The following is a 27274-nucleotide window of genomic DNA, read 5'->3' as shown; positions in this document are numbered from 1 at the left end:
TTGGCATCTCTGGAGCAAATTAAAAAAAACTTACTGAATCTATTCCCTCAAAAGATGAGTGAGATAAGATTGTCCGGTCACCTGTCATAATCGATGTCTTTGTCAGTGACATATTGTACCGCATCATAGCAACAGTCTCACAGAGTGTTGCTAGTATTTCTGAAAGAATTGTGAACAAGTGGATCTAAAAGTCCAGTGGGATTGTTCGAAGAAGACCAGGGGAGTTCTCCTGGTGTACATTTATTCCTCAACTAACACCAACCAAAACAGATTATCTGCTCATCTATTTCACTGCTGTTTGTGGGGCCTTGCTGTGCGCAAATTGGCTGCCATATTTGCCTACATTATAACTGCTCCTACGCTTACATAGAAACGGTGTGGAGATGTCGGTGTTGGACTGGGGTGGACAAATGTAAGAAGTCACACAACACCAGGTTATAGTCCAACAGTTTTATTTGAAATCACAAGCTTTCGGAGCGCTACTCCTTCGTCAGGTGAAGTGGAGAGATGCATAAAGACACAGCTTATATAGTCAGAGAATAATGCCAGATGATTACAAGTAATCTTTCTAACTGCCATTTATCACACCTCAGCAGAGAGATAATCACAGCAATCAAAGGTGTGAATGGTGTCTTCGCAGCCTTCATGTCATCGATGACGATGAACACCTCGCTAAGGCCATCCTCACGCCTCCACTACTCGCCTTCAAACAGCCGCCTAACCTCAAACAGACCATCGTTCGCAGCAAATTACCCAGCTTTCAGGAGAACAGCGACCACGACACCACACAACCCTGCCACGGCAACCTCTGCAAGACATGCCAGATCATCAACACAGATACCATCATCACACGTGAGGACACCACCCACCAGGTACATGGTACATACTCATGTGACTCAGCCAACGTTGTCTACCTCATACGTTGCAGGAAAGGATGCCCCGGAGCATGGTACATCGGCGAGACCATGCGGACACTGCGACAACGGATGAACGGACACCGCGCAACAATCGCCAGGCAGGAGTGTTCCCTCCCAGTCGGGGAACACTTCAGCAGTCAAGGACATTCAGCCTCCGATCTTCGGGTAAGCATTCTCCTAGGCGGCCTTCGAGACACACGGCAACGCAAAATCGTAGAGCAGAAACTGATAGCCAAGTTCCGCACTCATGAGGACGGCCTCAACCAGGATCTTGGGTTCATGTCACGCTACATGTAACCCCACCTGACATAGGGTCATCCAGACTCGAGTCGTCGTTGGCTTGTTCTCTCCACACAGATGCGGCCGGACCTGCTGTGATTTCCAGCAAAAAAAAATGTTTTTTTGTCTGTTTTTTGTTTTTCATACAGACCCCAGCATCTGCAACATTTGACCCCTTGTGACCTCACCTCATTGTTCTTTGATGTAATGTTTTCCTGACTGACCTGTTTGGACACCATTCACACCTTTGATTGCTCTGATTATCTCTCTGCCAAGGTGTGATAAATGGCAGTTAGAAAGATTACCTGTAATCATCTGGCATTATTCTCTGACTATATAAGCTGTGTCTTTATGCATCTCTCCACTTCACCTGATGAAGGAGCAGCGCTCCGAAAGCTTGTGATTTCAAATAAAACTGTTAGACTATAACCTGGTGTGTGACTTCTTACATTTGTCCACCCCAGTCGAACACTGGCATCTCCACACCATGGCTACTATCGACACCACAAACTGTGCATATCGACACAGACATCAAGTTTCTACAGAGATGCAAGAAAGCAGACAAGATCCCAAAAGGACTACAGATCATGAATCCACTCAAGTCGACCTACCACAGACTACGCTGAGGGACTCTGCTGTCGTACCTCTCGCACACTCCTCAACCATCCCATACACCAGCTCTACAGCAGACGCCGAAACCTCGAAACCGAGATAGAGTCCATGTTCTCAGCCTGTGCTCAGGACACGGCAGACCAGCTACGAGACACCGCCAAACAGACGAGGCAACGGAACTACACTGCCTACATGCACACCAAGAACAGGAAGCTTGAGAAACTCGGCATCACCACCAGCAGCAACCAAGCCTCCCCCGGTACCACGGTTGAAACCACAGGGAAGCCCATCATCAACTTGTCCGACCACACCCTTCAACCAGACGAAATTGAAGTTCTCAGCCGAGGGCTCAATTTCTGCCCCACCACCAAAATGGACCCCATCGGTCTCGCGGCAGACACAGAGGAATTCATCAGGAGAATGCGGCTCCGGGAATTCTTCCACAAATCCCAAGATGCCAGCAGCGAACCCAATGAGACAACCAATGATCCGGAACAGCAGAGGGATCCACAGTGCAGCAGCCGAAGAAGAAAGAGTCAAATTGGACCCCTCCGGAGGGTCGCTGCCCTAAGCTTGACATGTATGCTCAAGCTGTCAGGAGATGCATCAATGCCAGATTCATCAGCCGCACTCACAAGACAGTCCAGAATGTCACCCGAGCACAACGCAACGCCATCCACGCTCTCAAGACCAACCGCAACATCGTCATCAAACCAGCAGCCAAAGGAGGAGCCATCGTCATACAGAACAGAACGGACTATTGCAAAAAAGCATACTGACAACTGGACAACTAGGAACACTACAGACAGTTACCCACAGATCCAACCAAAGAACACACCCGCCAACTCAACAGACTGATCAAGACCTTCGATCCAGACCTTCAAAGCATCTTACGCGCTCTCATCCCACGTACTCCCCGCATGGGAGACTTCTACTGCCTCCCAAAGATATACAAAGCCAACACACCCGGACATCCTATCGTATCAGGCAACGGAACCCTGTCTGAGAACCTCTCTCTCGATACGTCGAGGGCATCCTGAAACCCATCGTACAGGGAACCCCCAGCTTCTGTCGCGACACTACAGACTTCTTACAGAAACTCAGCACCCACGGACCAGTTGAACCAGGAACACTCCTCGCCACAATGGACGTCTCGGCACACTACACCAGTATCCCCCACGATGACAGATTCGCTGCGACAGCCTCAGTACTCAACACCAACAACAGCCAATCTCCAGACGCCATCCTACAACTCATCCGCTTCATCCTTGACCACAATGTCTTCACCTTCAACAACCAGTTCTTTACCCAAACACACGGAACAGCCATGGGGACCAAATTCGCACCCCAATACGCCAACATGTTCATGCACAAGTTCGAGCAAGACTTCTTCGCCGCACAGGACCTCCAACCAATGCTATACACCAGATACATCGACGACATTTTCTTCCTATGGACCCACGGCGAAGAATCACTGAAAAGACTACACGATAACATCAACAAGTTCCATCCCACCATCAAACTCACCATGGACTACTCCTCAGAAGCGGTTTCATTCTTGGACACACGAATTTCCATCAAAGACGGACACCTCAGCACTTCACTCTACCGCAAGCCCACGGACAACCTCAGGATGCTCCACTTCTCCAGCTTCCACCCTAACCACGTTAAAGAAGCCATCCCCTATGGACAAGCCCTGCGAATACACAGGAGCTGCTCAGACGAGGAGGAACGCGATGGACACCTACAGACGCTGAAAGATGCCCCCGTAAGAACGGGATATGACGCTCGACTCGTCGATCGACAATTCCGATGGGCCACAGCAAAAAATCGCATAGACCTCCTCAGAAGACAAACACGGGACACAACCAACAGAGTACCCATCATCGTCCAGTACTTCCCCGGAGCAGAGAAACTATGCCATGTTCTTCGCAGCCTTCAACATGTCATCGATGATGATGAACACCTCGCTAAGGCCATCCCCACGCCTCCACTACTCACCTTCAAACAGCCACCTAACCTCAAACAGACCATCATTCGCAGCAAATTACCCAGCTTTCAGGAGAGCAGCGACCACAACAACACACAACCCTGCCACGGCAACCTCTGCAAGACATGCCAGATCATCAACACAGATACCATCATCACACGTGAGGACACCACCCACCAGGTACATGGTACATACTCATGTGACTTGGCCAACGTTGTCTACCTCATACATTGCAGGAAAGGATGCCCCGGAGCATGGTACATCGGCGAGACCATGCAGACACCGCGCAACAATCGCCAGGCAGGAGTGTTCCCTCCCAGTCGGGGAACACTTCAGCAGTCAAGGACATTCAGCCTCCGATCTTCGGGTAAGCATTCTCCTAGGCGGCCTTCAAGACACACGACAACGCAAAATCGTAGAGCAGAAACTGATAGCCAAGTTCCGCACTCATGAGGACGGCCTCAACCGGGATCTTGGGTTCATGTCACGCTACATGTAACCCCACCTGACGTAGGGTCATCCAGACTCGAGTCGTCGTTGGCTTGTTCTCTCTACACAGATGCGGCCGGGCCTGCTGTGATTTCCAGCAAAAAAAATGTTTTTTTGTCTGTTTTTTGTTTTACATACAGACCCCAGCATCTGCAACATTTGACCCCTTGTGACCCCACCTCATTGTTCTTTGATGTAATGTTTTCCTGACTGACCTGTTTGGACACCATTCACACCTTTGATTGCTCTGATTATCTCTCTGCCGAGGTGTGATAAATGGCAGTTAGAAAGATTACCTGTAATCATCTGGCATTATTCTCTGACTATATAAGTGTGTCTTTATGCATCTCTCCACTTCACCTGATGAAGGAGCAGCGCTCCGAAAGCTTGTGATTTCAAATAAAACTGTTGGATTATAACCTGGCATTGTGTGACTTCTTACATTTTTACATAGAAGATAGGAGCAGGAGTAGGCCATTCTGCCCCTTGAGCCTGTTCTGCTATTTAATGATATCATGGCTGATCATCCAAATTCAGTACCCTGTTCCTGCTTTCTCCCCATATCCCTGGATCCCTTTAGCCTTAAGAAATATATATAACTCCTTCTTGAATATATTTAATGAATTGGCCTCAACTGCCTTGTGTGGTAGAGAATTCCACAGGTTCACCACTCTCTGGGTGAAGAAATTCCTCCTCATCTCTGTCCTATAAGGCTTACTCCTTATCCTTAGACTGTGACCCCTGGTTCTGGACTTCCCTGCCATCGGGAACATCCTTCCTGCATCTAGTCTGTCTAGTCCAGTTAGAATTTTATAAGTTTTAATGAGATCCCCTCTCATTCTTCTAAACTCCAGTGAGTATAAGCCTAATTGACCCAATCTCTCCTCATACGTCATTCCTGCCACTCCAGGTATCAGTCTGGTGAATCTTTGCTGCACTCTCTCCATAGCAAGAACATCCTTCCTCAGATAAGGTGACCAAAACTGCACACACTACTCAAGGTGTAGTCTCACCAAGGCCCTGTACAACTGCAGCAAGACATCCTTGCTCCTGTACTCAAATCCTCTCGCTATGAAGGCCAACATACCATTTGCCTTCTTAACCACCTTCAGCAACTGGTGCACAAGGACACCCAGGTCTCGTTGCACTTCCCCTTTTCCCAATCTGTTGCCGTTAAGATAATAATCTGTCTTCCTGTTTTTGCCCTGAAGTGGATAACCTCGCATTTATCCACATTATACTGCATTTGCCATGCATCTGCCGAATCACCCAACCTGTCCAAATCATATTGGAGTTTCTCTGCATCCTCCTCACAGCACACACGCCCACCCAGCTTTGTGTCATCTGCAAACTTGGAGATATTACATCTAGTTCCCTTGTCTAGATCATTTATATATATATTGTGAATAGCTGGGGTCCTAGCACCGATCCCTGCCGTACCCCACTAGTCACTGCCTGCCACTCGGAAAAAGACCTGTTTATTCCAACTCTTTGCCTACTGTCTGCCAACCAGTTCTCTATCCAAGACAGTACCTTACCCCCAATCCCGTGTGCTTTAACTTTGCATGCCAATCTCTTATGCGGGACCTTATTGAAAGCCTTCTGAAAGTCCAAATACACCACATCCACTGGTTCTCCCTTATCTATTCTACCAGTTACATCCCCAAAAAATTCCAGTAGATTAGTCAAGCATGATTTACCTTTTGTAAATCCATGTTGACTTTGTCCGATCCTGTCACTGTTTTCCAAGAGCTCCGCTATTACATCTTTTATAATGGACTCTAGCATTTTCCCCACTACCGATGTCAGACTTACCGGTCTATAATTCCCCATTTTATCTCTACCACCTTCTTTAAATAGTGGGGTTACATTAGCTATCCTCCAATCCATGGGAACTGTTCCAGAGGCTATAGAATTTTGGAAGATGACCAGCAATGCATCTACTATTTCTAGGGCCACTTCCTTAAGTACCCTGGGATGTAGATTATCAGGCCCTGGGGATTTATCGACCTTCAATTTCCCTAACACCATTTCCCTACAAATACTGATTTCATTCAATTCCTCCCTCTCATTAGACCCGACATCTCTGGGAGGTTATTTGTGTCCTCCTTTGTGAAGACAGAACCAAAGTATGTATTTAATTGGCCTGCTATTTCTTTGTTCCCCATTATAAATTCCCCTGATTCTGACTGCAAGATACCTACGCTTGACTTCACCAATCTTTTTCTCTTCACATATCTATAGAAGCTTTTACAGTCAGTTTTTATGTTCCCTGCAAGCTTACTTTCATAATCTATTTTCCCCCTCTTAATTAATCCCTTTGTCCTCCTTTGCTGAATCCTAAACTGCTCCCAATCCTCAGGTTTGCTGCTTTTTCTGGCCAAATTATATGTCCTCCCCTTGGATCTTATGCTATCCCTAATTTCCCTTGTTAGCCACGGTTGCGTCACCTTTTTTGTTTTATTTTTATGCCAAACTGGGATGAACAAATTCTGTAGTTCATCCATGCAATCTTTAAATGTTTGCCATTGCCTATCCACCGTCAACCCTTTAAGTAACGTTCCCCAATCCATCCTAGCCAACTCGTGCCTCATCCCATTGTAGTTTCCTTTATTTAAATTCAGGACCCTAGTCTCTGAGTCAACTACTTCACTCTGCATTTTAATGAAGAATTCTATCATATTATGATCGCTCCGCCCCAAGGGGCCTCGCACAAGATTGCCAATTAATCCTTTCTCATTACATAATACCCAGTCTAAGATGGCCTGATCTCCAGTTGGTTCCTTGACATATTGGTCCAGGAAACCATCCCGTATACACTCTAGGAATTCCTCCTTCACGGTATTGTTACTAATTTGGTTAGCCCAATCTATATGTAGATTAAGTCACCCATGATAACTGCTGTGTCCTTATTGCACGCATCTCTAATTTCCCATTTAATGCCATCCCCAACCTGAGCATTACTGTTTGGGGGTCTGTATTCAACTCCCACTAACATTTTCTGCCCCATGGTATTTCTCAGCTCTACCCTTACAGATTCCACATCATCAGAGCTGATATCCTTCCTTACTATTGTGTTAATCTCCTCTTTAACCAGCAATGCTACCCCACCTCCTTTTCCTTTTTTCCTGAATATTGAATATCCCTGGATGTTGAATTTCCAGCCTTGGTCATCCTGGAGCCATGTCTCTGTAATCTCAATTATATCATAGCTTCATTGGCTGTGGAGCACTTTGGGATATCCTAAGGATGTGAAAGGTGCTATATAAATGCAAGTTCTTTCTTTCGCTCCTTTTTGCAGGTGATACTGTATGGTTGGCAGACTCAACTGGCGATTGAGCACCCTTCACTCACTTTCTTAACCACTTCTTGCTGGCTAACCAGTAAGATAGGGTGGTGACTGCGCCCAAACATGGCAGCACGGTGGCATAGTGGTTAGCACTGTTGCCTCACAGCGCCAGGGACCCGGGTTCGAATCCGGCCTCGGGTGACTGTCTGTGTGGAGTTTGCACATTTTCCCCGTGTTTGCGTAGGTTTCCTCCAGGTGCTCCGGTTTCCTCCCACAGTCCAAAGGTGTGCGGGTTAGGTTGATTGGCTATGATTATAAAAAAAAAATTTGACCCTTAGTGTTAGGGGGATTAAATACGTGGGGTTACGGGGATAGGGTGGGATATGTGTTGGTGTAGGGGTTACGGGGATCGGGTGGGATATGTGTCAGTGCAGGCTTGATGGGCCGAAATGGCCTCTATCTGCACTGTGGGGTTTCTGTGATTATGGGTTTGCATATCTCAAGAAGGGATCTCAAAAGTATTTATTGGTAGCTACAAAGACAAATCTGTCCCAACTGTTGATTTGTATTGGTGGTCTGGTGAATGCCATTTGTAACTTGGGCACAGTCCTTTGGAATCACACCAAAGTGGGTTGAAGAGCCACTTTGGATTTCTTCATCCTTCTTCAGTAACAGCAGAGTCCCAATACAGATTAAGCTTGTGGCGTAGAAGACATATATCCAAACATGGTTCAAAAGTCCTCGGCATACAATGAAACGGCTTCTTTCGGTCCACATGTACTTCACAAAAGGCTCCTTTACAAGATAGAATCTTGTGTAATTAGTGGTAATCCGCGGCGGTGGATTGAGAATTGGCTGAAAGCTAGCGTGCAGATCGTTTTTGTCAATGGATTTGGATCTGTCTGGAGACTGATTACCAGTGGTGTCCTGTCAGGATCGGTGTTAGGACCTTAGCTCTTACTAGTTTCATTATTGACCAAGCTGCAAGTGTCCGGGGGTGGGGGGCGGGGGGACAATGATCTGCAAGTTTGTGGACAATACCAAGTTATGTGCGAGTGTGAGGACTGCAGAGGAAGCTCAACTACTGCAAGCAGATCTCAAAAGTGTTGGGGGGATGGACCCATGTTTGGCAAATGATGTTTAACTTAGAATAAGTGGCGTTAGGCACGTGGGCAGGTTTAATTGCTAAATATACACACACCCTACAGGGAACAGAATCAAGGCCAATGGTGAAAGAAAAAGATCTGGGTGTTATATTGCATCATCTCTAAAGGTTCATGACCAATCCCATGAAGCTATAGCGCAAGCAAACAGGGTTCTAGGCTGTATTTAAAGGACAATTCACAGCAAAACATAACGTACCATTTTGTCCTTGTACAAGACCTTGCTTCGGCTTCATTTAGAATACGGTGTCCAGTTTTGGTCTCCTGACATGGTGGGGGATATTAAGGCTTTGGAAAAGGGGCAGAGGAGGGCCACAAAATTAATTCCTAGTTTAAAACATCAGAGAGCTGGGCCTGCATACTTTAGAAAAGCATAGATGCAGAAGTGATTTGCTCGAGATTTATAAAATAAAGGGAGTAGATTGTGTTTTTGTGCACTAATTATTTCAACTGGATAGGTTAGCTAGAATCAGGGTCATGTTTACAAGTTATGCAAGGGCAGAACTAGATTGGGTGTTAGTTGATTATTCTTTTCTCAGTGAACAGTGGATCTGTTGAACAGATTGCTGGCTTGTGTGGTGGACACGGATTCACTGTATTCATTCAAGCGAGAGCTGGACCTGTTTCTGGTTGGGGTGGAGACCACCTCCTACAAGAAGTAGGCACCCTGTAATACAAATCAGGGTCAATGAGATCTCCTGGACTTAGTGTCAATCGCCTAAAGGGGTCAGAAAATAATTTTCCAGGTCTCTCTCCCCCCCATTGGTCTGGGTTTTCAATCTGGTTTTTTGCCTCTCCCAGATCACATGGGTGGGGTAGGGAGTGTCTGTTACCATAATGCATCACAACAGGGACAGGCTAGATGACCAGTTGGTCTATTCCTGTCCATCATTTTTGTATGTTCGTATGTCTGAGAGTTTCAGCTCTCAGCCGAGACAGAAATTTCTGGCAAAAACATCCCAAGGCATCTTACAGAGACATAAGCAGAACTGACACTAAGCCAAAGAAGGACAATTTAGGAGAGGTGACCAAAAGTTTGGCCAAAGTGGTGGGTTTTAGGGAGGGTGTTAAAGGAGACAAGAGAGGCAGGAGGATTTAGGGTAGGAATTCCAGAGTGTAGATCCTTTCTCAGAATAATAATCCCTCGTATATCCAAACACATCTTTATTGTAAACTCAGATACATGAAGCGGCTGTTGAGATATAATTGATTACAAGTACATTGCTTTATGATATATACTCGTAAACCTCAAACATGAATCTGAAGACGTTTCTTGGTAAATATTCACTTGTTAGGTATACACCGAAATTAAATCAATCATTCACATTTACTGGACTGTGCATCAATAAATATGCAGAACACCTTATATGTGCAGAAAGACACACATTTTAAAATGTCTAAGAAACTAACGTGAATCAAGGCTGAAATGTTGGCAATTTCGCTTTGTGCTAATTATAACTGCCACTGGCATAGTAAGGTACTGGGCAAATTAATCATCGGTACTAGGCACATTAATCATGCACCTCTAAGCTGTGAGATAATTATTTGTCCCTTCATGTAAGAAGCTTTTCCAAGAATAGGCCAACCAACAAGACTGAGATTTTACAGAGTTGTTAATAAGGAGACCAGTGTTTATAACCACAATTCTTAATTTTAATGTTGCTGCCTGTTATGAACAGATTTACAAGCAAACCAAGGCTATTTGTAAAGCAAAGATTTGATTCTAGCAGCCGACGTAAATTTCCTCTACATTGGGGAGACCAAATGCAGATTAGGCGATCGGTTTGCTGAACACCTCTGTTCAGTCCGCAAGCGTTACCCTGAGCTTGCCACTTGAATTCTCCACTCCCACTCTGGCCTCTCCGTCCTCGGCCTCCTACACTGTTTCAATGAAGCTCAACGCAAGCTCGAGGAACAGCGCCAACTTCCTACTTGGCACTTTACAGCCTTCCGGCTGTAACAACTTTAGACCTTAACCACCGCTCCCATTTTCTCTTGGACAACAGGTGCTGTTAACGGAGGAGGGTAGCACCAAAGCTACTGGAGGTGGAGGAGGAGCTGGCTGGTGCTTGGGGTGGGGATTCCCTATCGGTACACAGCCAGTGGGTTGGTCTACACCCCTGGGTCTACCTGCCTTTCTTCTGCCACATTCCCAGCTCATGGCAACCCTCTCCGCTTTGCCAGATTTTCTAAGCTTCTCTCCCCCTCTGCTGTAACCATTTGCACCTCCTCTGGACCCATCTTTTGTTTCTAAATTTGTCTCATCACCTCCTTTTGCCTTGCACCATCATCCCTTTTGTCATTTAATCACTCCTGCCTTCCACCCTATCACAGACTTTGTTTGTTTCCTGCTCCCCGACACGCCATTTGCTCAAAAGCTGTTCATCTCGAACATCTTCCAGTTCTGACGAAGGGTCATCGACCTGAAACGTTAACTGTTTCTCCCTCCACAGATACTGCCTGACCTGCTGAGTATTTCCAGATTTCAGATGTCCAGCATCCACAGTCATTTGCTTCTGTTACTTTACTGAACTGTCATTGGTTAAACCATCCAGCAAAACCAACTCCCTAAAAAATGTCATTGCTTGCATAAGCTCAGTGCCCTTTCAGAATCGTTAAAATTCAAGTAAATTACCACGGGAACATGGAATGTACTGGAAAATATATTTTATAGGAAACGATTGTTCATTGTTCAGGGGAGTGGGACTAGTTGGATAGCTCCTTCAGAGAGCCGGCACAGGCACGTCGGGCTGAATGGCCTCCTTCTGTGTCGTATGGTTCTATGACCTGGGATCATTGTAAACCCAAACAGAAATATTGATTAATTAAGAATTTGTTCAGGTTTGAACCTTGTTCTTTTACTGGTTGATGTTCAGGGTATTCACTGAGGTGCAAGCTGCCATGATATTGCCGAACGTGTGCGAGACACACATTGGCCGGATGTCATGAAAGTTTCTAAATGCAGAATAATCTTCACAATACTTTCTGCCCTTATGATGTCAGGTAACGGAGCGCTCATTTGGGGGTGAAGCGACACAGTTCCTATTCTGAAATCACTAGTGTAGCGGGCTGTTTGCTGCTCTGATTATATTTTTGCCCGTTGTAACAGTTGAAAGAAGTGCCCTGTGTGGTCACTAGGTTTGAAGGTCTTGCTCCATCAACCTTTGAGGTGGAATGTCCAATCTTATGAAAGATTTATCTTCGGACCTCTGACCTGTGCAATTTCTACTGTGACAGACTTTCCTTCTTTCCGGTCATAGATCATAATTTGCGTAGATTTTAACCCTTCATAGGCCAAACACCCCACATTTACACGAGTTACATTAAAAGAGAATCCACACTCATTACAGTATGTCAACAAAATTCATAAAACCGCATAGACATCCAGCATACATTATCCTTCATGACTTGATGTGTTTTGTGTCTATTTTTATTGATTTGTAAGGATTACAATCATTGCATACATGTGTTATGCCGTTTTATTTCAAAGTTTCCACAAATATATTTCAACAATAAATTATCCGTTCAAGGACACATGGAGTGAGCAAATTGTTTAATGCTAAGTATGAAACTTTGTAAACCTTCATTGAAAAACATTTTGTATTACCACACTATACCTGGCCACACCAGTGCAGTTTATTTTCCCTAAAGTACCAATGGACAACTGCGTGACGCAGTATGCTTTACACAATTATCAGGGCAGAGTATAGTAGCTAAGGCCTTGCATAACTTTATTGTAAATTTATATAAAGAAACATGCAAGTTTCAAATGTTAAATCAAATGAAATGAAGTGCAGTCGAAATATTTACCTCAGACATGCTGGAGGCTTGTGACTTCCATTTTACAAAAAAAAAAGGGAAAAAATCAAAAAGGCAGCAAAGATATCAACAGTAAAACATCGAGAGAAGTATCAGCACTAATATCAAGTTACTCAGCAAAGCCATTCTTGACATACTTAACTCATCCTGGCCTACGATAGTGTTTCTATGTCTTTAACTATAACATCTCAATAAAATAATTTACCAAGTGTGCACTCACAGAGTGAACTTATTTATACAATACAACATTCACATCAGTTTTTAAATCTGTGTTCATTTTTTTTTTCTTTTAAAAGTGAAGACCATCATTTCCTTTATTGGCAATGGGACACAAAAAGCAATTGATATGGGTCGAGAGGAGCAATCCCTTAAGCATTATGTAGCTTCTGCCAATGGGCAGCAATAAACCGGAAAATAACCACACACACATCCGTTGAACTACATCAAATGGAAAGCAGCAATTCAGAAAAATAAAAATTCAAAATCCCACTCTAGCTGTTGGCATCCTGGCCCCTTAAATACACCTCACTAATAAATTCAACACGATGTACCTAGGAATATATACAATCGGTTACTGCAACATGCAACTGATTACTGTACACAATTTAAGATGCTGTAAGGCTATGGTGAATTCCAAAAAGGAATTAAAATAAAATCAACCCACTTGCTCACTTGTTCTATCAAATTTGATAATGTAATTTATAGCTCGATTATAATTTTTGAGCCTAGTTTTAATACACCATCAACTTGGATACACGAAGATAATTACATTAGCCCCCTGGTCAGGTACCAAAAGTAAAACGTGCAAACTGAGTTTGCTGAACAAATGAAAACCATCCAGCACATCAAGTTAATCTGTTATGACATTCTATTTTTAACCCTGAGTACTGCAAGCTCCTTTGCAGTTTTTCGAAATACATCCTCTGTCACAGAACACCTGCAGGAACGATTTTCTGTTCACCTATAATGCTGCACCCTCAACTATTTGGAAAGTAGAATTCGAGAAATATAGTGGCACCACTGAGGCATTTCGAAATCTGCTGATTCTTTGAATAAACGCAATTGTAGTTTCCTTGGTTTTCTTATTCCGGGGCAGAAATGCCACTGCAGTCCTCAAAGGGTTAAAGTAGAGTTTGCTAAAGGTCCACAGGCAGCACGCACATCAGCGTTACTTGCACAATGTGGGAGCGTTCCGCTTAGCCTCTCTGGGACAGCGGCCCATCACGGAGGCCGACGCTCAATGGGAGGTTGGAAGTCCTTGCACAGCACTTTCAATCGGCAGTTTTGTCAATAGTTCTCAATTTCGATGGCCCTTGCAATGATTGTTTAAACAAAGTATGGCGGGAGGTTTGTCACTGAATTAGTGAAGCAGCTGGCCTTTCAGTTTAAGTGCTCATGTTCTCTATTGCTAAAGCAGGGCATGTAAATTGCACACTTTTGCTACTTAATTTAGCTCACGGACACAAAATTCTAACAAAAATAACTAATTCGGGTTTTTTTTGGAAAACATTAGCTAGTACATTTTTAAAAAGAGAGAGGACTGATGAAGGGGACCACTTAATTATTACTGCATATATTTAGTATAAAGAACCTGCATACATCAGTAAGACAAATAGATTTCATGGATCATATACTGCAATTAGCTTCTAATTTGAGTTTCTAATACATTTCAGCTTCAAGTAATTCACTTAAGTCTATCTCAACATGTTAAAATCCAAAATGGCTTTTAGCTGGAGCTGATGTAGCACCTCTTTTCCAGATGATCTCTTGCTCTTAATTTGTGGTATGCTTCTAGCTTTCCAGTGTCTGGGCAGGAGTCTGCATTGGAGAGTTTCTGCATGGCATCATATTTGTCAGTTTGTGTGCATGCAGTTTTCATTCTCTACATCATTCTCGTTACAGTCCTCATCACTCTCCCGCGGGACGCCTAAAGCAGCAGAGGTTTCCTTCTTCGCGCTATGATCGTGTGCAAAATAGCCCGTGCCACTGATTGTGTCTTGCCTCTGGTAGAAGAGGACATAAGCTGCTTTGGACTGTTGGAGTGAAAAGGAACAGAGAATCGTTTATTAGTAGGTGTCTGCTCACACCAAACTCAGTGACCACAATTTCCTGACAGCATTTCTGTAGAACAAGGTAGAACATCCTTTGACACGTGGTCAGCTTAAGCATAATCAGATTTCTTTAAGTCATTAGTTTAATCATATTAAAATCTATGTTATTAAAATATATATATATTCCCTAACACTTTGCTATTTGATACTTAACTACTGTTACAAAATAAAACAGAGCTGACACAAATGCTGCCATCATTAGTGCAATGGACTCTTAATTGACATGGCCCAGGTTGGACGAACATTCAAATACTATTTTGTTTTACTAAGTCCAGCTGGTTTTTAGATAAGGAGTCCTCTACCTTTGGATGGGACAGGAATAATCACAGGGACATCCAACCAGCTCCAAAGATCAACCTTCCTTTCAGCTAATGAGTAAGCCATCCACAGACCCAATCACTTTCATTGGGCAAGGGGATAGTGGGAGGGGAGCAGGGATAAAATTACAAAAGAGCAGACATGTAAATTGGCAGCACAAAATGACATTAACTGCCTTACAAATCAGAAAATGGCTCAGTGGTAACACTTTCACTTAAGAGTCAAAGGTCACATGGGTCCAACTCCAGTCCAGACATTTGAGCACCTAATCCTGGCTGACACATCATTGCAGTACTGAGGGATTGCTGTACTGTTGAAGGCATCATATTTCAGATGAGATGGTAAACCATGCCTACACGCTGGTGGATGTAGTAGATCCCATAGCATAATCTGAAAAGAAAATGCATGGGAATCCTCTTGGTGTCCTGGGGAACATTAATCCCTCAGCACTAAAACAGTTATCTGGTCACCTGGACCCTGCTGTGTGCAAGTGGGTGCTAGATTTGCAGACATTGGGCCAGATCACACCTTTAATTTTCCAGCACGATCCAGCCCATTATGACACTGGCTGCTCTTCAAAAGTGCTTCACTGGCAGCGAAGTGCTTTGGGTTGTCCTGAAGACTTGAAAGACGCTAAGTAAATCGAGTTCTGTATTCGTACCAAGTGATGGAAAGTTTCAAAAATTTGCATTGTTGGGCGAAACCAAACTTTTGCAAGAAATGACGAACTTTTACATCCCTGTGTTCTGACCTATTGCTTTCGTAAAGCGAGTTGCACAACCCAGTTATTAATACAATGCAGGATTCTGTTATGGGGGATAATAGTATTGAAAAGACACTTGCCACTATTTGGTCTTCTGTTGCTGATGAAACGCTGGTGTCATCAAAATAGTACCACTTACTGTCATCTTTGTTCTTGGCAAATGCCGTGTCTGTGGGATAAAGCTGAGTTAGCACAATGACAAGAGAAAATGCAGACTAGAAATATTTTGGAATATTTTCTGCTCCCATAGATTTAACAAAATCTTCAGTTTAGCATCTAAAATATAAAGATTCCATTAAAAAAAAATTACTGCATACTGATTAAAACAACATATGCAAGGATCAGCGCAGGAAAGTCAGTTAGCTCATTATTTAAAAAATTCAATGATTGCCAATGAAGGACAGTTTTGCTATTAAAGCATAAACCTTTAGTAGCTCAAGACCCAACATCTTGGATGTTTTAAGGCTATATTCCCTTCTCAATTTTTACTTCAGGAATACTCAATTTAAAAAAACAAAAACGATCTTCTGAAACAGAAAGCTACTGTGGGGGAAATGCAGCTTTGAAATGACGTTCAACAGTGTTGTGTTGTGGTCCACTATGAGCAGCCCCCATTATAAAGGGGGTTGAATATTTTGGTGCTGCCAATGGCCTCGATCACACAGATGCTAGTGGCTCCTGCGGCATGGGTGTTTTGTGGCCAAACCAAAGTAATTTTGCCAGACCTGTCGAGGCCAAATGATGTAAAGACGTAGAGGGGGAAAATAATTTAAGTATTTCCAGGCACTGGCCATAACAAATCAGGCAGGTTACCCTTTGGTGTTGCTGCTGTTTGTACTGAATGTGGCGCAGCACTAAACAATATCAAAACTGCTTAGTCTGCAGAAATGTGTTTCGGGCAGCAAAGGGGAAGACCAGAGCAGAGCCATCACAGCAAGTTCAAATGTTAACACTAGTCAATCAACACTCAGTATGCTCGCTTCAGCAGAGTCCCAACACTATGCCACTCAGTTACTTCAGAGACCCAACACTATACCAGTCAGTCATTTCAGCAGGCTGTCAGGGTTACTGTACAATAGTCGGATAGGACTTGTTCTATCACTTCCACACCACCACTAGCCCTCCTTCATCCATTTCTTTATCTGAGTTAAGAACTCATAAAATTCACCCTCTGCAGGTAACTGAAACCAGACAACACAGAGGAAGCTGTAAACAGTTGATTTATAAATTTAATCTGAATTTAAAAAATGGCTTTAAAAGTAAAACAAATTAAAATGGCACCACTATGGGTTCTAAAGTCTGGTGTATGTAGAAAAAGAATGCCGATTTGGAATACTTACAATGTCCTCCACCCATTCCACCATAGTGATTGGACACAGCAATCAAATTATATTCACAACGGCCAGCATTTGGATTGATAAGAAATTCAGACATATCTAAATCACTAATGAAAATGAAGAGAATTACAATTACAAAAACGTACTTGCATACAACTCTAAAAATGCTATACTTGCAAACATTAGCATTTAGAAAGAATAGTTGTTTACAATACATAGCCAACTCTGCTTACTATCTACCTATTTTCAACGATTCAATGATGTCCCAAATTACATGCAATGTTACTCTGTGTAAATACTGGCTGTACGGAATGACCAAATCCCATTTTAGAATTTTCGTAAACCTTGTATACGGTTCATTAGATGTAATCTTAACATCTATAAACGGAGTTGAATATTGCAGGGGGAGAACTACTAATGAAATTCTAGTTCTCTAAACTTTAAACCTTTCCCTACATCTGTTCTACTGAGCTGTTTCAATTCTTAATCTCAAGTCTCTAGATCTGTCCCCAATTACTTTTTTGTTACTGGGCTCTTTGGCCCATATATACGGGCCAATATGTTTCTTCCCTGTTACATCAGGATATCCTCCTTTAGGTGAGGAGGCTTAACTTCTCCAGAACCATTGTAGCCTGTATCACTCCACAGTTAGCCAACGAGATGAGATGAAGGGGGTGAAATTGGTCTACAAATGGGCATAGTGAACTGGCAGCCCGTTATACACCACACACGGTCTACCTTTCCATTGAAGTTCACAGAATCAGAGTTCAAGCTCTTTTTGGAGTCTCGGTTACCTTGGTCAGTCATACTTGGTTTGAACTTAAAAATCTTCCATTAAAAGTCAATGGAAAATAAAGTCTGGCGCCGTGTATAACAGGCTGCTATTGCCCATTTCGCAATTCTGGAGTAGACCAATTTCACCCCACGAAATATCAGCTGTGGTGAGATCGGCAATATTAGTCTCTTCCCCCTACACACACACACCTACCTGTCCAGGCCATTCAGCTCCAAACACTGCCAAAGCCAGAACAAACTCCACTTACATTCTCCGAAAGTTTAAACTACTATGACCGTAACATATTGTACTAGCTTGTGTTCATACGGGTAAGACAGCCCCAGGACTTGAACCTGCAGCTTCAGCAATGTCAAACATGGGTGAATTTAAGAGGGTGCGCATTTGATGTGACAGAGACTATTAGCACTACCCACAGCAACAAATCAGAATGGCATCCTGCTGCAGATCTAAATACTTGCATCTGGATGTGCACCTGTCCAACCAGAAGATCCATGGCCAGCTTTAACTCTCTCTACGACATACCTAATAGGAAAATCAACCAGTGTGTCCAGCTTGTCTCGCCAGTATCGGCTATAGGAAAATCGCTTCAAGTGCACCACCAACACGGGGGGTAATGACCACAGATCTAGTTTTTTGGTGGCTTGCTGATGTTGTTTGCAGTTTGGACAGTACCTGAAGAAAAACACAATTTAAGAAAAAAAAGTACTATTCTTCCCATTCCTTCTCCTTTATCAAATAGCAATCCCTCCAATACATGAAAAAGGCCTTTTCTCCAAGTCTGACCATCAAGTATACTTAAGACAATGGAAAGAAGTATCAAGTGCTTAAGTTTCTCGATCTCAAAAGTATTCTGAATATTGGGGACTGCGCTTGCAGTAAAACCTTCTACAGCCGAGGCTAGTGCATCTTAGACACACATCGTACCTGTTCAACACAAAGCTTCACCACGAATAAGCCAACTATGGTGTTAAGTTGAAGAAAACAAGAATACAGCTGGGAGTAGCAGCTGCTAAGCCTACACATGTAAGCAGTGAAAGGAGCTGCAAAGACCAGCAACATGCACACCAAGCAACACAGTTTTCATAGTGCACCACAAATCTTCACAACCAGCACAAATAAAGCCGAGGATAACTCCAGGAGCAGGAACAGCAGCCTGATGATGCTCAATCTACAAAGCTTCATTTCGACTTCCTTCTGGAGCAGTTGCGGCTAACATAGCTCCTAATAATTAGACTGTGCTATCTGGATATAGTAATCTAAACGCCTTAGTGGTCCACTGTATCACCTGAACTTGGGCATGACCAGCCTTGTGTAGGTTTCTTACCCATTATTCTATTTAAGTGAGTTGCTCATCTGGCTGCTTAGCAATGGGCAAATAAAATCTTTGGTTGAATAAACTGACAATCATAGAGTCATAGAGTAATACAGCACGGATAGAGGCCCTTCGGCCCATCGTGTCCGCGCCGGCCATCAAGCCCTGCCTAATCTAATCCCATATTCCAGCATTTGGCCCGTAGCCTTGTATGCTATGGCATTTCAAGTGCACATCCAAATGCTTCTTAAATGTTGTGAGGGTTTCTGCCTCCACAACCCTTTCAGGCAGTGAGTTCCAGACTCCAACCACCCTCTGGGTGAAAAAGTTCTTTCTCAAATCCCCTCTAAACCTCCCGCCCTTTACCTTGAATCTATGCCCCCTAGTTATTGACCCCTCTACTAAGGGAAAAAGCTCCTCAGCATCCATCCTATCTATGCCCCTCATAATTTTGTACACCTCAATCATGTCCCCCCTCAGCCTCCTCTGCTCCAAGGAAAACAAACCCAATCTGCCCAGTCTCTCTTCATAGCCGAAGCGCTCCAGCCCTGGTAACATCCTGGTGAACCTCCTCTGCACCCTCTCTAACGCGATCACATCCTTCCTGTAGTGTGGCGACCAGAACTGCACACAGTATTCCAGCTGTGGCCTAACCAGTGTTTTATACAGCTCCATCATAACCTCCTTGCTCTTATATTCAATGCCTCGGCTAATGAAGGCAAGTATCCCATATGCCTTTTTTACCACCTGTTCCGCCGCCTTCAGGGATCTGTGTACTTGCACACCCAGATCCCTCTGACCCTCCGTCTTGCCTAGGGTCTTTCCATTCATTGTGTATTCCTTTGCCTTGTTAGTCCCCCCAAAGTGCATCACCTCGCACTTTTCCGGGTTAAATTCCATTTGCCACTGTTCCGCCCATCTGACCAACCCATCTATATCGTCCTGCAGACTGAGGCTACCCTCCTCGCTATTTACCACCCTACCAATTCTTGTATCATCCGCGAACTTACTGATCATACCCTTTACATTCATATCCAAGTCATTAATGTAGACCACAAACAGCAAGGGACCCAGCACCGATCCCTGTGGTACCCCACTGGCCACAGGCTTCCAGTCACAAAAACAACCTTCGACCATCACCCTCTGCCTTCTGCCACTAAGCCAGTTTTGTATCCAATGTGCCAAGGCACCCTGGATTCCATGGGCTCTTACCTTCTTGACCAGTCTCCTGTGCGGGACTTTATCGAAGGCCTTACTGAAATCCATGTATACCACATCCACTGCGTTACCCTCATCCACACACCTAGTCACCCCCTCAAAAAATTCAATCAAATTAGTCAGACATGATCTTCCCTTGACAAAGCCATGTTGACTATCCCTGATTAATCCTTGCCTCTCCAAGTGGAGACAAATTTTGTCCCTCAGGATTTTTTCCAATAATTTTCCTACCACTGACGTTAGGCTCACTGGCCTGTAGTTCCCCGGTTTTTCCCTACTACCCTTCTTGAATAATGGTACTACATTAGCGGTTCTCCAGTCCTCTGGCACATCCCCTGTGGCCAGAGAGGTCCTGAATATATGTGTTAGAGCCCCCGCAATCTCCTCCTTTGCCTCACACAGCAGCCTGGGATACATTTCATCCGGGCCTGGGGATTTATCCATTTTTAGGCCAACTAAAACCGCCAATACCGCCTCCCTCTCGATGTTAATATGTTCGAGCATATCACAGTCCCCCCGCCCTATTTCTATGTCTACATCGTCCTTCTCCATAGTGAAAACAGATGCAAAAAATTCATTTAGAACCCCTCCTACATCTTCCGGCTCCACACACAGATTGCCACTTTTGTCCCTAATGGGCCCTATTTTTTCCCTAGTTATCCTCTTACCCTTAATATACTTATAAAACATCTTCGGATTTTCCTTTATTTTGCTCGCCAGTGTTATTTCATGGCCCCTCCTTGATCTCCTAATTTCTTTTTTAAGTATCCCCCTGCACTTTTTGTACTCCTCTAGGGCTTCCTCCGTCTTTAGCCTTTTGTATCTACCAAAAGCCCTCCTTTTTTTCCTAATCCATTCTCGTATATCCCCTGACATCCAAGGTTCCCTGTGGTTTTTGGAACCACCCTTGACCTTTACGGGAACATGTTGCCATTGTATGATCTCAATCTCCCTTCTGAAAGCCTCCCATTGCTCCGATGCGGATTTTCCTACAAGTAGCTGATCCCAGTCCATTTTGGCCAGATCCTGCCTTATCCTATTAAAATCGGCCTTCCCCCAATGTTAAAGCAATTTAGCAACATCATCAATGACATACTGATGTACAGGAAAGTTTCAATTCTATCCAAACTACTCACCATGGGTCCTCTGCACCTAGCTTCTCTTTAGTTGTAAAAAGTTCAATACAGTCTTTTAACTTTACAAACATTTTTTTCTGAGGCCTATATTCCATGCTTTCATGCTTCTCAAAATCCTAAATTGAAAAAAAAACAAGCATTTCTTACTACAGTTTGTAAAATTATAATGGAAAATGCTTTATCCACTATGGTACAAGAATGCTCACTCTACGCTTGTTATGTTTCCTGAAGGAATGATGCATTGTAGTACAATATCAGTGAAATATATTTCTGAAAAAATACTCGTGATCTCCATGGCATGCCTCACAGTAAAACAGATGCTATGCTGGTTTGCTTTTAGGACAGATGGCTATATCATGTCATGCACCATGCATTATTCTCCTGCTGAGGTATAGCCGTGTTGCTTTAAGGCTGTTAAGCAAACACAGAGTGAGGTCAAAGTTTAATTGCAGATGGGACGATGCTCAATAATTTCAGGATCCAGGTCAATGACGGACTTTTTTTTTCAAAAAAAAAAGATTATTTTGCATCGGTAGCAGCGCGAGACAGCTGATACATCAGTGGAACAGCTTTCTTTCTCTTACAAGTAACTTAACTTTACCTCATAAAAAACTGATGTGAATCTGTCACGAAAGAGTAGCTGCTCCTGACAGGGAGCTTGTGCATTCTTTTCTAGAGCAATTATCTTAAAGTTTGGTTCCGACAGAGAATCTACAATGTGGTTTGCATGCACATGCAAGGTTAACTATCCTTAAGTACGGAAGAACTCACTTTTTAAAAATTGGATGACAGACATTCTAGGTATTTGCTACTTTTTGTCCAGTTAATTTATTATCAAATTAAATCTATTTAGCACCATTGTAACCATTTGTTCTTAGTACACGCTTGGTACATATTTTACCTCTGCTGCATTGTCATCAAAGCATCGCTTCTTTATTTCAGGGTCCCAGTCTAATGCCAGATATGTTCGCTCTGGGGGTGAAAACAGGTAGAACACTCTCTGAAAATCACCTTAGACAAAACTCACACTTGTAATACAACCGATAGATATTTCTTAAATCAATCAGCCAAGGTGGCCTCATGTAATGGGTATAATCCGTAAGTACCTCCACCACACGCGGTTTGAGGTGGCGGCTCACCACCACCTTCTCAAGGGCAATTAGGGATGGGCAATAAATGCTGGCCTTGCCAGCGACGCCTACATCCCATGAATGACTATTAAAAAAATACCCGATGGCTCACTTGGTAAGCACAGTGTGTAACTGAGGTACAAGCCAGAAGCCCTTCATTTTGATTCCCATGTCTGTGCAACTAGCCTATCTCAGCTTGGCTGTGCGTAGGCACATGGCCCACACACTCCTGGGATGGGGAGGGAGATCAAACAGGGTTCCCAGTCCAGTGACCCACACCAGAAAAATGACAGGCAAGGATAGGTTTGGGCTCAGCTGTGATGCCCCAGTGGCAGAACAGTCCGACAACACTGTATAGATACAGAGGAGATTTACAAGGATGTTGCCAGGACTGGCTATGAGGAAAAATTGGATAGGCTGGGGTTGTTTTCTTTGGAACAGAGGAGGCTGAGGAGAGACTTAATTGAGGTGTATAAAATTATGAGGGTCCTAGATAGAGTGGATAGGAAGGACCTATTTCCCTGAGCAGAGAGGTCACTAACCAGGTTTAAAGTAATTGGTAGAAGGATTAGAGGGGAGTTGGGGAGAGGTTTTTCCACCCAGTGGGGGTCTGGAGCTCACTGCCTGAAAGGGTGGTAGAGACAGAAATCCTCATCGCATTTAAAAAGTACTTGGATATGCACTTGGAAGTGCCGTAACCTACAGGGCTATGGACCAAGAGCTGGAAAGTGGGATTAGGCTGGAGAGCTCTATTTCGGCACGATGGGGCAAATGGCCTCCTTCTGTGCCGTAAATTTCTATGATTCTAAGATTGTTGTCGAGGCCATGAAGTATCAGAGGCTGCCTGGCATCGATGAAACGGCGCATAATGAAACAGTCTTCCGGAGAAAAGTGGAGGGGGAGAAACAAAACAAAACAGAGATACACTGCACGAGCATAAAAATCCTGTGCAAATTAACATGGTAGCATTGGCTGAGATGAAGAAATCCAATTCTTTTATCAGCGTTATTCTCTCATCACTTATTGCTATAACGCGACTACCTGACATGCACCATGTATGATTCCACCTGACCAAAAGACGCAGCAAGATGGAGAATCAGAAACCTCAGCCAGAGATAAAAGAGGCTTCTCAAAGAACGCTCAGTGCAAGGACGTCAACAATATATCAACATGCAAGGCTTACTTTCACGTGATAACTAAGCTCGATTTCGTGCCAATGGTTTATCCCAGGTAAGCTCATCACGTGCAAGAGTTAAAGACTGAAACGAGCTCTTGGATGCAAAGTAGCAACAAAGGCGCATCTATTTTGCCCACAATTCCATGGCGACACATCAGTCATGAAAGCAAGTGCTCCTTCAGTTGAAACCAACTTGGTTCCATCATTCTTTCATGGCCCCGTTGTTGCAGTTATCATCACAAGTGAACATAGTTACGGGAGCTTTTCCCTGTTTAATATTCCTTCACTCAGAGCCAGTCAGCCGTAGCGTTAAATTGGGCTTGATGGTTCAAGTGGATGAGTCGCAGGTTTGATCTCTGCGTTGAGTTAGCTGATCTGAGGCCAGTTCACCTCAGAATCCCCTGGCTAGGGAAGGAATTAAAAAAAAACAGGATCCGACTCCTGATTTGCTGTTCATTGAGTTCTGCTCGGAACTGGCTGTGATGCCATACCCACAGTTTAATACTAGAATGAAAAATGGCCATTCAGGCAAGGCATTGGAGGGCTACGGGCCTGGGTAGAATCAGACCTCAGCACGATTTCAATGGGGAAAGAAAAGTGGAAAACAATCTTTAAAAAAAAAGCCTACACTCCAGTGCAGTGCTGAGGGAGTGCTGCACTGGCGGAGGTGCCATCTTTCGGATGAGACTTTAAACCGAGGCCCCCGCCTGCTCTCTCAGGTGGACGTAAAAGATTCCACGGCACTATTTTGAAGAGGAGCAGGGGAGTTACCCCTGGCGTCCTGGCCAATATTTATCCCTCAATCAATAGAACAAAAACAGGTTATCGGGTCATGATCACATTGCTGTTTGTGGGAGCTTGCTGTGCGCAATTGGCAGTTGCCTTTCCTACATTACAACAGTGACTACACTTCAAAAGTACTTCATTGGCTGTAAAGTGCTTTGGGACGTCCTGAAAGGCGCTATAGAAATGCAAGTCTTCCTTTTTTTTCCTTTGAATACATAAACAGCAATGAGTTTCTGTATATTCATCACACTTTCTGCTGTCCTTCCAAACCATACTGAATTACAAATCCTGCTGCAGCTAGTGGGGGAAGCGGGTGAGGAAGATGGCTTGCTTCACAAACTTCTCACCGCTGCTGTCCATGCCGCTACATCGCATAGCAGAGGTAATGATCGGATGGAGTGCTTCCCGACTGTATGGTGCTCCAACCACCGATCACACGGAGGGCTGACTCACTCCCCAAGGCAAGGAGGTTCGTGAGCAACAGCCAGGTGAGTTGAGGACTTTCAAGCAGTGTGCAGGCTTGATGCAACTTTCTGGCTGGCAGCCAGCGCTTGAGCTGCCAGGTGACATACCTATTGCACTATATTGACGTGGAAGGGTGTCAATTATAAGACTTACCATCAAGTCTGATCTGTCTGCTATCTTCAAATCGGATTTGCCGGTCGTCCTTGACATAATTGATATCCGTATTCCCCAAATTATTGAACTGGAATGTAAAGAGCTGTTTTTTGTGTCCCTGGAACAGCTGCCCTTTACAAGGGTCTTCAGTGCAGATGCCGTTTTCGGAGTCCTCATTATCTCCCCCAACAGAGTCCTCCGATTGGCTGTTCTCATTCTCGGAAGGAAGTTCTTGATCCTGACTGGACTCGTCGTCTTGCTCATCCGTCTCCATTTCACCTGCTCAGGAGGAAGAATTCATTGCAAAAGTCACTGCCAGTCACCAGGTTTTCATTGCAACGAACTGCCTTTTGCTTCAGAGCTTTATTGTTTAGTCACCCCTCACTGTAGATAAGCTGAAACGTATCTCATAACACAGTGGCGCTCTCGACCAGCAGAGGGAAAGCCGACCACACAGATGGAATTTTTAAAAAATGGTTTGAAATAAAAAATTCTCCATTAAGGTGAATTTTACAAGAAATGGAGATGGGGCGAGGGTGGCAGAATTCTCCACTAAGAATTCAGAAACAGCAAGATTCGAGCAGCAAGATGCTGGGAGGCTTGCAACATTCATCACCGTTCCAATTATCTACTGTTTGCCTAGTTTTCACTAAAGCTCCATTATAGTCTGTACAGTAGTTCCACCAAAGGTATGGTTAACCCCCATTAAGATGAATTACTTTATTAGTTACACCAAATTGCAACAGGGCAGGTCAGTTCATTATCATTGATGCAGACACAACCTGGCAAAGTCAAATCATAAACCTCCATCTACTGTTAAGCAGAAGGGTCGAAATTTGCCCGACACCCATAAACATTCTCGCTCTGGGTGGAAACACGAGCAGTGACAAGTGCCTCTGAGGACATCTGTGCAAGGTTCGGTCTAAGGAGGCTGATTTAGTTGTTATATTAGGATAACTTTATTCTTTTTAAAACAAAAGTTGTTGAAAATTAACCGACACATCAGTTCTTGCGAATTATTCTCAACGGCTGAGTTGAGCCGATTCCTCTCCCTGGCGCCACGACCCTGTGCCACCCTCCCGACACGTGAAAGTTAACAGCTGACTTGAAAACTAATAAAAATTAATTCCTGATAATGCATTAAAAAAACGGAATGAAAGAATGAGTCCTCCATTAATAACTTTAAAATGAAGTTAATCATAATTGTTTCAACACATCTGTTGTGAACACTTTCATTTAAATATCGGGTGCTGATGACATCAGGGACAGATAGCTTACAAAGGTTACTGAGTCAACCAGTATGTGGGGCATTGAAATAACCCAGTGGTTCTCAAACTTGTTTGGCTGAAGGACCCCTTTTCAAATGGATTAGTAATCATGGACCCCCCCCCATCTAAATTATAATATTATGTAATACTCATATTATGAAAGTGCTGCAGGTAAAGAATGTTTTAATAATGCTTTTAAGAAAACAGATATTTACTAACAGATATCAGTGAGATGGGTGTGCCTGCTTCTATCACGAATTCTGGGCACTCCGCAACAACAGCCACTATCAGCCACTTAGTGCTGGACAATGTTTCAAGCTGTCAGCAGGCTGGCCAAGGTAAGTGCCCATGCACATGCTGCTGGAAACATGACTCCCCGCCATACTGTCCCACTGGCAATGTGCTGTAACAGCTGCACTGTGGCATCGGACGTGTTTGCGTGAACACGTTCAGGCACGCGTTTGAAGGGCCCCCGCAGGCGCTCTGATCACGTGTCGGGAGGGTGGCACAGGGTCGTGGCGCCAGAGAGAGGAATCGGCTCAACTCAGCCGTTGAGAATAATTCGCAAGAACTGATGTGTCGGTTTATTAAAGAGGAGCAGACTTGAAATTACCTCCGGTCGCGGACCCCCTGGAAAGTCTCTACGGACCCCAGTTTGAGAACCACTGAATTGACCTACACAATGTAATAATGAGACTACTGAATGTGTATCTGCTGATATTATTCAACTCCTACGCACACACTGT

The 27274-nt window shown here is 44.0% G+C and overlaps 1 protein-coding gene across 3 annotated transcripts in view; it reads right to left on the bottom strand.

Annotated features, from left to right (window-relative positions):
• Positions 1-9888: 9888 nt before the first annotated feature.
• The window catches only part of usp15 (ubiquitin specific peptidase 15), a 131576-nt gene continuing 114190 nt past the window's right edge, over positions 9889-27274 (bottom strand). For all 3 annotated transcript variants that reach the window (XM_086009422.1, XM_086009419.1, XM_086009421.1), the window contains 7 exons: positions 25261-25539; positions 22451-22521; positions 21550-21665; positions 18406-18555; positions 17091-17194; positions 15831-15919; positions 9889-14591 (listed from right to left, as the gene is read on the bottom strand). In XM_086009422.1, coding sequence (XP_085865548.1) covers positions 14412-14591; positions 15831-15919; positions 17091-17194; positions 18406-18555; positions 21550-21665; positions 22451-22521; positions 25261-25539 — 989 coding nt within the window. In that variant the 3' untranslated portion in view covers positions 9889-14411. The remainder of the gene's footprint in view (positions 14592-15830; positions 15920-17090; positions 17195-18405; positions 18556-21549; positions 21666-22450; positions 22522-25260; positions 25540-27274) is intronic.

This window comes from Somniosus microcephalus, chromosome 16, assembly GCF_052327205.1.
Source record: "Somniosus microcephalus isolate GS21.2 chromosome 16, FLI_Smic_1.0, whole genome shotgun sequence".
NCBI classification, from domain to species: domain Eukaryota; kingdom Metazoa; phylum Chordata; class Chondrichthyes; order Squaliformes; family Somniosidae; genus Somniosus; species Somniosus microcephalus.
This window is presented reverse-complemented; position numbering and strand designations above follow the sequence as displayed.